Source organism: Balaenoptera musculus, chromosome 10 (assembly GCF_009873245.2).
Source record: "Balaenoptera musculus isolate JJ_BM4_2016_0621 chromosome 10, mBalMus1.pri.v3, whole genome shotgun sequence".
In the NCBI taxonomy this organism is placed as follows: domain Eukaryota; kingdom Metazoa; phylum Chordata; class Mammalia; order Artiodactyla; family Balaenopteridae; genus Balaenoptera; species Balaenoptera musculus.
The window spans coordinates 104,471,853-104,483,272 of record NC_045794.1 but is presented as its reverse complement, the minus strand read 5'-3'; the positions used below and the strand labels follow the sequence as shown (position 1 = coordinate 104,483,272).

The window sequence follows — 11,420 nt, the reverse complement described above, 5'->3', positions numbered from 1 at the left end:
ACAACTTGATCATGTTTGAAGGGTGCTAGGGAACCAGCTCTTGCAAAATGGTAAATTAAGAGAGAGACAGGAGCACTTACTTCCCTTTCCTCCACAAACCGGAACCAAACAGCACCAGGGGAGCTGTTCTCTACGGCCCGGTTCTACCAGGTGAGTGAGGATGGAACTGGAGCCTTGCTGTTCTCACTCTATCCGGCGGAGGGTGTTCTCAGACCCGAAACTGCCACACAGCAGCTTCTGACAACACAGGAAACAGCGGGGCTTCCTGATAAAGCACAGCCCCCACCTCTAGGGCACCCCTGCCCTCAACAAGTCAAAGCTGAATCTGACTAAGCGTCTAAATTTATTTACCAATTAGCAAGAAAGACGAGGAAAGTATATTAATAGATACCATGGGGACGCAACCAGCAAATCCCAACAGGAAGTCCCTAGACACATGAGCCACTTTCTTCAAAGGAATAAACCGCTAGTAGAGGGAAGGCGGACGCTGAACTGCAGCATGAGGGGTGCACACTTGGGGGACGAAACCACAAGCAAAAGAAGTTGATTGTCGGCCAAGGTGAGGGCTGCACCTTGGGGCCCACGGAGGGTTTCTTGGCGTGTTCTCGTGGGTCGTGTTCATGGCAGTTAACCTGACCATTTATCATGATGTTTCCTGTAGTGCGTTCTTCTAGCTATCAGGTATTTTGTATTATTGCTTTCTTGAAGGGGACTGAGCCCAGAGGACTTGGTGGCTGTTTTCAGAATGTGGAGGTGGGCAGGGTGACCCCAGGTTCTGACGCCAGAGCTGGGAGGACGAATGGCAGCAGGAATGGCCGGGCACGCGTGTCCACGAGGTCGCGGACTTGCCTCTCCTGCCCCCCGTTCCCCCAAGCGACTGCCCTGCCACGACACGCCTCGGCCTCAATGAGGGTTTGAGGGTCAGACTCACGAGCTGCTTCAAAGTCTTTATTGCAACCGGGGAGAGGGGCCAACAGGGCAGGGAATGCAGGTGGGTATGTGGGGTCCCCTAGAAAGGCCAGGGTGGGTCGTCACTGTGCCTGACAGTGGCTGTCACCCCAGGGCACCCAGCCGGGTGTGGGCAGGCCGGTCACCAGTGGAGGACACCGGGGCAGTACTTGTCAATGAGCCCCTGGTAGTAGGGCCGCAGCTTGTCCACATCTGGCAGGTCAGAGCTCTTGGTGTAGAGATCGAACTTGCTGCAGCGCAGAGGGACAGGGCCTCATGAAGCCCCGAGTGCCCCCCCCCCCCCCCCCCCACGGGCATGACCGTACTTGAACTCCTGCACCCAGGGCAGCATGGCCAAGTCCTGCTCATTGCACAGCTGCTGGTAGTCGCCGCCCGTGTGCCACGGGTAGAAGGAGTGGAACCGGATGATGTAGAAGGCCTGGGGCAGGAGGAACCACACCCCACGCTCCAGCTTGGGCTGGACTGGGCCAGGCTGGGCTGCACTGGGATGAACTGGGATGGACTGGGCCAGGCTGGGCGGGGCTCTTGGTTTGGTTCCTCCCCCACACCTACCTCCGGTGGGAGGGAGAATTTGTTGAACTTCATCATCTGGTACATGTACTCTGTGGGAGAGAGGGTGTCACCACCAGGCACCCAAAGGCGTGGCCCCCACCTCGGTCCCCACTGTTCCTGTCTCTAACTGGCCTCACCGTCATGGCCCCAGGACATGAGGACGTTCTCGAGCCCACAGTGGGGCTGGTACATGCCAAGCTCTGTGCTGCAGGGAGAGACAGAGGGTGAGGGGGGCTCAGGAACACCCCGCAGAGGGGAGGACCAACGGCGAGGGAGGCATACCTGTACAGAGGATCCTGGAGGTCAGGGTTGTCCTGGAAGGTAGAGTCACAGAAAAGCACAGAGCCTTGGGGACGGCAGCCAACTGGGAAGGTGTCTCCAACGACTGCCCACTGGGGAGGGACAGGCAGCGGTGGGTGGGCCTGACTGGCCTGCCCACCAAGTGGGTGTCCAGAGCCCAGAGCCGAGGCTGCCCTGGGCCCCGCCCTGCCCACCCCCTCCACCCCTCTCCTCACCTGGGGCTCCCCTGCCAGAGCCAGGACCTTCCCCAGGTCGTGCAGGAGCCCGACGAGGTGGAACCAGTCTGGGGGAGAGAGAGAGGCAGGGCAGGCTAGAGGGGGTGCAGGGGCCAGGGCAGAGGGACAGCCTTGGGGCTGGGGTGGGGGGCAGGGCCTGCTGGGAGAGGGCCAGACCTCTACCCTCCCCCACCACCAGCTGGGGCGGGTGGGGAGCACACCCTTGTCGGGATGGGCCTTCCGGATGCCCTCGGCCGTCTGGAAGGCGTGGAAGGAGTTGGGGAAGTCCACGTCGGGGTCCGACTCGTCCACCAGCCCATCCAGCATGTCCACAGCCTCCATGACAGTCATTCTCTTGTAGGAGAAGCTCCCAAACTGGGCATGCTGGGCCAGTAAGGGAGAGGTCAGCGTAGCCCCAGGGCCGGCCCTCGGGGGGTTCGGGTTAGGAGTCGTCCAGCTACCTTCCTCCTGACGAAGTCCACGGTCTGCCACGTGTGCATAAGCTTGTAGGTGGTGAAGACACGGTCCAGGAGAGGGCCGGACTGCAAGCCAGAGGGTCCGCCGGGCAGCTCGCCAACCCCTGCCCTTCACGCCCAGGGGGCCACTGCCTCCCTCCCCCAGGCCTGGCCCCACAAGATGTGAACGGGGTATCCCCAGGGTGGCCTCTGGAACTGTGCAGGGGGACAGGTGCTGCCCTTCCCAGGGGCGGGAGAGGCAGGGGCGGAGTGGGGGGCGGCCGCAGGTGCTCACCGTGTAGTTTCGGAAGCTGCCCTTGTCTTTGGCCGCCTCTGGCTCCATATCAGGCCGGTAGACCAGGGAAGGGTCCGGGTCCTGGTTGGGTGGGGGAGTGAACCCATTTCACCACAATGCCAGCTCCATGAGGAAGTGAGGACATCCCCAAGGGGGCACAAGACTGTCAGAAGTGGAGCAGCCGCGATGCAGTGGGCGCCCCAGGGCACAGCCCCTCCCAGCACAGGCGCGGTGGATACTCCAGGCTCCTGGTGTCCTTATCTGCAGGGTGGATGCCGAGGATGCCTGCTTCCCCAGTGATGCACGGCTCTGGAAGCACCCCTACCCGGCATCTCCTTCTCGAGACCTGGGTCCGCAGGGAGCCCAGGGGTTGGGCCGACGACCCTTGCCCCAGCTAGACCACGACAGGAAGGACGGAGACCTTTGACCCAGATGAGTGGGCCGGCAGAAACCCGCTGGGAGAGGGCATGGTGTTGCTGCCCCTTCCCCGAGGGAGCAGGCTGTGCGGGGTCCGGGGTGCTCACCACAGCCACCTTCATCCTGTGAGGGGGCAGAGCTCCGCAGGCCCGGGTGCCCGTATATATGCCCACAGGTTACATAAGTGACCGGACACCACCCAGCCCCTTGGCCTTGGCCCTCGGTAATGAGTGACCATCCACCCTCCTCCTGGCCTCTGAGAGTTAATGTGTCAGCACAGGAGCAGCCCCAGCGGCCCGGCCCCCCCCCACCGCCAGCCAACCTCAGCGTCCCTGGAGCAACTGACCTGCCTGGGAGGTCGAGGCTGCTCTGTAGCCAGACTCCCACTCCTGCTTCCCAAGCTTTAAACACCTCCATGCCCCAGGCGGTAGGCCCCTCCCAACACCCTATCATCCCCAGGCACCTGGGATTTGGAGCGGGGCGGGGCTTATTTCAGAAAGTCATTTTGACACTTGTTAAAATGGGATAGAAGACTTTTATTCACGTTTCCCTAGAGGGGAGAGGTCGGGCTCCACTCTGAACACAGAGTAAATCCCCAGCACAGTCAGCTGGGGATTTACAGCCACCAGGCAGGGCGGGGGGCTGGGGTGGGGTGGGTGGGCAGGGGTCAGGAGGGAAAATTGCCAGCGGAGACATCAAGGGTGAGGGCACTCTTGCTAAACCCCAGGATCCTGTCAAGGGCGTGATTCTCGCTAATACTGGGTGAGGCTGGAGCCTTGGGCTCACGTTTGGTCCAGGGGGTCTTTGTCAGGCTCTTGAAGTGAGGGGCTCCATCTCGAGTCAGCGCAGACATGAATTCACAGCACTGGCCATGTGTGGGCTGAGTTAGGCAGGGAGGACACAGCAGGGACCTCACCGCCTGGAGCTGACGGTCCCGTCATTGGAAAGAGGCCGGCGCTCTGGCGAAGGACGGGGCACTGAGTGTGGTCAGGGTGCAGTGGGACGGGAGAGGGCAGTGGGCGAGGTGCGAGGGTGCTGGGCACTCCGCGAGGCTCCTCCTGCCCACGCTGAGAATCAACCGGGCCCCACTTAAAATGGCAAAGTGCTCTCAGCCCCTGTGAGCCCACAGCGCCTCCAGCTTCCCACGTGCATGTGCATCCCTCACGCGCTCTACTTTTGAGGTTGGTTTCCTCTGCCTCCTCCCACTGGAATCTCAGTCCCTGGGGGTGGGGGGGCGGGGTTTATTCGCTGTTTCCGCAAGTGCTCAGAAAATATTTGCTGCAAGGATGGAGAGGGGACTGGGGAGGTGGGACGGGGACTGGAGCCATCACCCCAAAGCAGGTGGTGGCTTGGACCAAGAGAAGGGACAAAGGGCCGGCCAGTGGATCCGGATGAGGAGAGAGAGGGGCAGCAGCAGGGGGAGGGCAGCGGGTGGGGGGGCTGGGGGGCTGGGGGGGCTGGGGGGCTGCCACCAGGCCTCCAAGCGCGGTGCCAGATAGGCAGCCAGGACACGGTCTGGAGCTCAGGGGCCATGTGGACGACAGTGCGATGCTGTGACCATGGCAGGTGACCATAAGGAAAAACAGCCCAAGGCTCAGGCAGGGGCACCAGGTGGTGCCATCCTGGGGGCCTCCTGGCATTCTGTGTTGCCACAAGGAGGGTGCAGTGTGGGGTGGTGTTCTGGCAGGGGGAGCACCCTGCGTGGAGAACCAGACCGCAAGGGACTTTACCCCAGGGCCGGAGCCAGGGAGGGTCTTGGCCGAGCTGAGCTCCTGACTCTCCCTGACTCGGCCCTCCTGGAGCCCTCCTCCTCCTCATCCCCCAGTCGCCCTGGCCCTGTGCCATAGCCGCCCCTCCCTGCCTGCTCTACCGACACCCCTCGGTGACCACAGGCTCCCGGCTCTGAGGCCCAGCCTGCCGCCCATCCAGCCCCCACGCACACACCTGTTCCAGCCTCCCCCCAACATCCACGCCTCCCCTGGGCTCAGGGCCTGGGCGCTCTCAGCTCCTCCCCTGGGGCCCCTGCCGTCCTCAGTTCATCTCCCCAGCGGGGCAGGGACCAGCCTGAACTATTCCCACGGGGCCTGGTGGAGGGAAGGTAGGCCCTGAGCTGGAAGAGCAAGCACAAGGGTGGGAGGCCAGATGGCGCTTCCAGGAGCCTCCCGCCCTTAGGGGGCCCCCGGGGGTCTGAGGGGCAGGCCTGCCAGCGACCCAGGGTATGGGCTGCAGGGACCGCAGGCACCTCCCTGATCTCTGGCTGCAGAGCTGGGATAAAGGCATGCTCTCTTCACAGGGTGGCTGAGAGGGTGACAGGGCAAACGTCGACAAATTAAGTGCTGTATGAACATTTGTTAAATAACGGAAACCGCATTTCTGAACCCATGAGGCATAGGGTGCCAGTACTACAGGACTGGCAAAAGGCTCTGGTGTCACAGCACTTAAAGCCCCTCCCCCTCCCCCCATCCCAGGTGGGGGGGGCAGATACACACCGAGAACTCCGCCCTCTGGCTGTGGACTTGTTCCTATTTGAGGCCAGTCCCCTCCCCCAGGCTCCTGGCAAGCCTGCTCCAGCCTCCTGTTGTCCCCACGCCGGGCAGGATGGGGCTCAGGGAGTCCCTGTGGCCCGCGGAGCCCCAACCCTTGTTCGGCCATCCCTACCCACCTTGAGGTGGTGGTGCTTCTGCCTTAACTGAGACATTTGCGCTGGGAGATTTGCCCCTCCCCACTCCCACCCTGCCCTAGGGAGTGGGAAGGGTGTTCTGCCCTGCTCTGCCCCGGAACCCCTACACCCTTTCCCCAGCTGCCCTCAGGGCACCCAGGCAGGGAGTCTCCATTGCGACCTTGGGCCCAGCTGGAACAGGGCAGTCCAGCCTTAATCCTACCATGTCAGGACCAGCAGGGAAGAGGCCATGCTGGGCCCACTCCGGGCCCCTCTCTCCTGCTTGCCCAGAGGTGGCCCAGGGTGTTCAGGTCCCTGGCATCTGCCCTACGTGCCTGGGCAGACCCTCTCCTCTAATGCTGCCAACCACCTCCAAGTGTTACACTCCCCAGGGGCAGAGCCCCTGGGTGTTCAGGCTCTGCTGGGTCCACACACGTGCACTGGCTTCTGTGTCCGCGGTTGTTCGAGGTTGGCTGCTGCAGAACCTGGTGGGGGTAGGGTGGGGCGGGGGTGTCCTCAGGGGCCTGCACCGCTGTTCCAGCAACCGACCGCTCTTTGCAGCAGCTACGGGGCTGGTTCTGGGCTGGGGGCTCAGCTGCAGCTCCGGGATTAGGGCGCAGCATCCCAGCTGGGACAGGCAGGGGTACGGCCCGCCGCGCCTCAGCCGTAGCTGTGAGGGCTGCTGGGGTCCACAGGGGCTGAGTCGTGTGGGCCGGCTGAGCCGACAAGCTGCCATAGGCGGTGGCTGAGGTTCTGCACCTGGCAGGTGCCCAGCACACAGCCGACACGCAGGAGCTGGGCTCGGGGCCTGCGGGGACCCAAGTGTCGGCGGGGGCCGTTCCGGAGAGGCTGACCCATAGCAGGGGCCAGGCTGGCACTCCTCTGGGGCTGGAGGGCCTGGGGCAGCTTCCAGACCACAGACCGGGCTGCGGGGTGCCGGGACTGCAAGCCACTGGAAGGAGTCCGGGCTGGGGGCTCCCTGCAGAGGGAGATGGAGGAAGTAAGCCCGGTGGGCCAGCCTTTCAGGGACCCATGAGCCCACCCGCTTTCCCTTCCACACAGGCCTGGGGTCACTGGCAGGGGAAGCCCACTGAGCTCAGGGCTCAGGGCCTGGCCCTCAGCCATCTCAGTAGCCCATTTACCTGCCCCTCCCTGGGCAAGGGGCAGCCCTGGCCTCTGTGGGCCACTAAGCTCAGGACTCAGGTGACTCCCTCTCAGCCCCTCCCTTGGGGTGGGGGAAGGTGGGCAGGCCTGAGGGCCCCTCCAGCCTCGCCTCCCACAGCTGACCTTTCCTTCTGAGGGGTCTGCTTGCCAGTGGAGGAGTGGGCATGCCTTAGGAGGAGAGGCAGAGAAAGAGGGGCCTCTTGCCCTGCTCAGGGGTTGCTTAAGGCCTGGGGCTGGCCCTTGATCTAGGGGGTGAGCCCCAGCAGCAGGTGGGGGGTCTCCCCAACCAGGGGCTAGAGGGCCTGGGGAGGGGGAGTGGTCGGAGGGAGGCCTCCCCCAGCACTCCGGTTTCCTGCCCCTGCAGCCAGGGTGGTCTGAGACCTGCTCACCTGGGTCGCGCGGGCGGCCGGCTCCGCGCCAGGCCGAGGGACAGCGCGCCTGAGAGCTGCAGGTAGAGGAAGCTGATGCAACCGAGGGTGACCGTCAAGAGCCGGGCCATGAGGGCGGGGCCGGAGGGGGCAGTGAGCCGGGCAGGTGTTGGGGGCGGCCCTAGGCTGAGCCACCGCTTCCGTCCGCACCTCGGGGCGCGCGGGCTGGCGCCGGTGGGTCGGCGAGGGTCTCCAACACAAAGCGACACGAAGCGGGCGGGCGAGTCTCCTGCCGGTGGCGCGTGAACCTCCTCGGTCAGCTGGCGGTCGGAGCCCTGCTGGGGCCGGAGCCTCAGCACCTCGGGGCTAAATAGTCTTCCAGGGAGGCGGAGCCGGACGCGCCGGCGGGGCGGGGCGGGGTGCTCCCGCCCGGACCCCAACTCCGCCCGCCGCCCGAGAGAGAGCGGCGGCCGTAGGGAGCGCGGGTGACTGGCCAGAGACCCCGGCAGGCCAGCCTCACCTCCGCCACCTTCTGGTGGGGGACACTGGCCCTGAGCCCGGAGGGGTAAAGAGCTGGGTGCTGCGGAGTGCGATCGGAGGGGCTGGGTCCCGCCCGCCACCTCTAGGTCCCTGGGCCTCGCCTCCCAAATGTCCGCGCCAATGAGTGGCAGGGGCCTGGCCAGAGGCGATTTTGAGACCCCTCCTCAAGAGGTCCTAGCAGCTCTATTACTAAAAACTCTACCCTCCCCGCTCCCCACCCCCCACTATTACTGAAGTATTAACTGGTTTTTGTCAGAAATTTAAATGAGTAAAAAGTGAGAACCTCTCACTGCCATCCGGTGGATTCCTCTCCCAGGTCCGGATGGGTGCCCCGTTCTTGACTTTCTCTTGTGTGCATTTTGTTGAGGGGGGGTTGCATCCTGTGTGTGTGCACTATATACAGACACATATGCATATATAGGTAAAAATATATGTAAACATAGAGACTGCCATTCTTTCTTATGGTTGATCCTACACCAAAATGTAGGTGTTCTGTGGCTTAATTGATCCTTTACTGGGAAGCAATTAGGTGATTTCCAAGCTTTCCGAGAGCAAGAACCCTTCTTCATGAGCTCATGATGTGTCTCTATATGATACTTCCGCAGACATGGGAATTCTGGCTGAAGGTGAGCCCGTGTTTGTGTTGACAGATGGAGCCAAACTGCTCTCCACAAAGCTGATGCACTGTCCACCGATAATGGACTTGGTGCCAGGGTTCTTCATCCCTTTGTCCCTCTGAGAGGGGACAATTATTCCATCACATGCTCAGACATTTCTGATCATCTGAGCATCTCTGCACCCATTTGTATTTCCTCTTCTGTCTTCCCTGCCCCAGTCTTGCTCCCTCTATCGGGTCATCATGAGTGACCCGGTCACTCTCCGTCCCTCCTTCTGCACACGCCATGGGAGCTCAACAAACATTAGCTGCATGAATAAATCAACAAGTGGTGACCACCTGCCACGTTAAAGAGCGGTAGGGAAGCATCAGCAGGTATTCCCGTTTTTATTTGTTTATTTATTTTTACCGGAAGGAGGGTGGGTGATGTGATCACATCTATGTTAGAAAAGTGGAATTCAGCAGGGAGGTGGGTGCTGAAGGGCTGGCAGGAAGGGTGCAGTGGGGACAGAGCGGATGGGTCAGAGAAACAGAGCAGAGTGGGGGGGCAGATGAGGAGGGTCAGCCCACCCATCTGTTTGCTGATGCAGGGAGAGGGGGGGAGGGGTTAGCTACCTGGGGGACATCCTGGCAGGAATGTCTTGCTGGCCTCCAGCGTCCTGGGCCTCGGGCTGAAGAGAAAGCAGCCCTGGAACACAGTCTGGGGAGTTTCGGAGCTGGCAAGGCTCTGAGAGGTGAGGAGTGTGGCGAACATCACCCACAGAGAGTGAAGAGAGAGGACAGAACCTGGCGTGGGAAGAGGGGCAGGCAAGGGACCCCAGGGGTGGGCCCGGTTCTGCAGCTGCTTCTTCTCCCACCAGCACCCCCGTCCTCCCTCAATCTGCCTTCCACAGTGCTGCCAGTACCGTCTTTCCAAAACACATGTGACCGTATCACTCACCCCACCAATAAAGAAGAAACAGATAAATATTCGCAGTCTCTTAGGCCATCGGCCACTGCATTCTTTCTCTCAGAACACTGGCTGCCACCACAGGCCTAGGGTCTCATTTCCTCGACAGCCCACGGGCAGGGTGTCCTCTGGCCTCAGGCCTCAGCCTGGGAGCTTATTTCGCCCCTATCCCTCTTGACTGGATCAGAGAACCCCTGTGATCCCACAGCCCCTGCACAGCACAGCTCATGGCACTTGTGGTCTGTAAGTGTCCGCGTGCCCCCCCGGGGGGAAATCCACGGGCTTCCCGCACTGATCCTCGGTGGAGGAGCCGCTGCTGTGGAGGCACCCAGAGCACCGCTCACCCATGGAGACACACAAGAAGCAGACCAGAGGTTCCCCTCCCCTGGAGCAATGCTTTAGAGAGAAATCACCGTGGAGCAGGAAAAGCGAGGGTGGCAATTGGCTGGGCAGACAGCATCTAAGGAGGTTTCTCTTGAGTGTTTTAAGGTGGGAGAGACTGAGTGTAATCCCGATGGCGAGGGTCCATAGAGAGGGCAAGATTGAGGGTGGGGGTACCTAGCAAACAGCCAGAGGTGGGGAGGGGGCAGGAGGGGCAGAGCCTCTGTGGTCGCTGTGGAGGGGGAGGCGGGGCTGAGGGGGGCGGACTTGGGGTGATGCAAGTCTGTTTTCTCTGTGAAGGAGGGCAGTGGGGTCATCTCTGAGACACGGGAAGGGGGTCAGAGGAGACTGCAGAGAGAACCGAGCTGACCAGATGCCAGCAGGCTGGGCAGTGGGGAGAGTGCATCCACAGCTGGGGCCACGGTGTCACTGTGGCTACTCTGCACCAGCTGGTGCTGCAGGCCTCGAGGAGACGGATGGGCAGGACTGTGCGTGGCTGGGGTTTGCCAGATGAGGACAGTGACAACAGTTGGGGTGGGGCGACGATGTTGGCAGGATGACAGGTGACTGGAGCCACACTGGGAGGAAGCGGGCGGCAGTGAGTGCCTCTGAGGGTAACATGGACAGTGTGGTAGCTGGGAACTTGAGTGGGGCTATCTATCATGGTCTAGAAGTGACCCCAAACCTACCCTTGACCCTAAGGTGCTCAAGGAATGGGCTCCTTGCAAGGAGGGCATGAGGGTGGAACAAAATGGAGTGCAGGGTCCCCACCATCTCTGTGGAAGAGCCAGTCCTGGGCTCATGTGCTAGGCCAGAGGGCTTCCCTGGGACACTGCCTGCCCATGCACAAGCTCAGTGGTGTGGTAATGTGGCGGTGAGGACCTTTTTGGGTGTAAGTGACAAAAACCAACTCAAGACAGCTGGGGCAAAAAGGAGGGGTTCTCAGCCTATCTACCCAGTACCGTACAGAAGCAGAGGAGGCTGTGGTTGGGCATGTGCCCAGGGGCAGGGAGGGGAGCCTGGTGGTCCTCCCCCTCAGCTCTTGTCTCTGGGTTGGGTTCCACTCATTCTCCAGGCGGGCCCCTGCGAGGGGGTGGAGGAGGAACGCCAGCAGTTTGTTCCTTCATAGGTTCTTGAAGCAGCCAAAGTCACCCCAAAACAAGTTCAACCCTGCCTCCCCCTCCCAGCGTGTCAGCGAGCAGCCCTGAGGCTCCCCCTCCCCCCACCCCGTCTCCTCTCCTAGCGTGTTCTGCCCTAGACTCTGTGTCCCCCTTGCCCATCCCTGTGTCACTGCGGGGGAGGCCCTGGCCGGCCCCGGCCCTGAGGGTGTTGGGCACCGTCAGGGACCCTGAGTGGTGCAGCCTTCTCCCAAGCAGCGCACCCGGGCCCCGGCGCCTCACGGCCTAGTACGCGGCTCTTTACAGCAGGACGTGCAGCGCGCCTTTTAAAAAGTACATGTGTTAAAAATAAATGAATGAATGAATAAATAAATAAATAGAAATAAAAAAATAAAAGTACATGTGTTAAGCGTTTCACCTCA

At 61.7% G+C, this 11,420-nt stretch overlaps 2 protein-coding genes across 3 annotated transcripts; both read right to left on the bottom strand.

Annotated features, from left to right (window-relative positions):
• Window positions 1–924: 924 nt before the first annotated feature.
• On the bottom strand, window positions 925–3,369 carry MIOX (myo-inositol oxygenase). 2 transcript variants are annotated; one of them, XM_036866308.1, is made up of 10 exons: window positions 3,311–3,369; window positions 2,787–2,867; window positions 2,498–2,578; window positions 2,258–2,420; window positions 2,037–2,104; window positions 1,804–1,913; window positions 1,659–1,726; window positions 1,522–1,571; window positions 1,275–1,387; window positions 925–1,199 (listed from the first exon to the last, which is right to left on the bottom strand). In XM_036866308.1, the coding sequence occupies exons 1-10, from the start codon at window positions 3,323–3,325 to the stop codon at window positions 1,091–1,093; spliced, it is 858 nt and encodes a 285-aa protein (XP_036722203.1). In that variant the 5' UTR covers window positions 3,326–3,369; the 3' UTR covers window positions 925–1,090. The 2 variants fall into 2 exon arrangements, with proteins under 2 accessions (XP_036722203.1, XP_036722202.1); XM_036866307.1 differs by lacking the exon at window positions 3,311–3,369 and adding an exon at window positions 3,208–3,270.
• Window positions 3,370–3,732: 363 nt separating this feature from the next.
• On the bottom strand, window positions 3,733–7,825 carry ADM2 (adrenomedullin 2). Its single transcript, XM_036867610.1, has 2 exons — window positions 7,416–7,825; window positions 3,733–6,841 (listed from the first exon to the last, which is right to left on the bottom strand). Exons 1-2 carry the CDS (start codon window positions 7,523–7,525, stop codon window positions 6,523–6,525), a joined length of 429 nt encoding a protein of 142 aa, XP_036723505.1. The 5' UTR covers window positions 7,526–7,825; the 3' UTR covers window positions 3,733–6,522.
• Window positions 7,826–11,420: the final 3,595 nt, after the last annotated feature.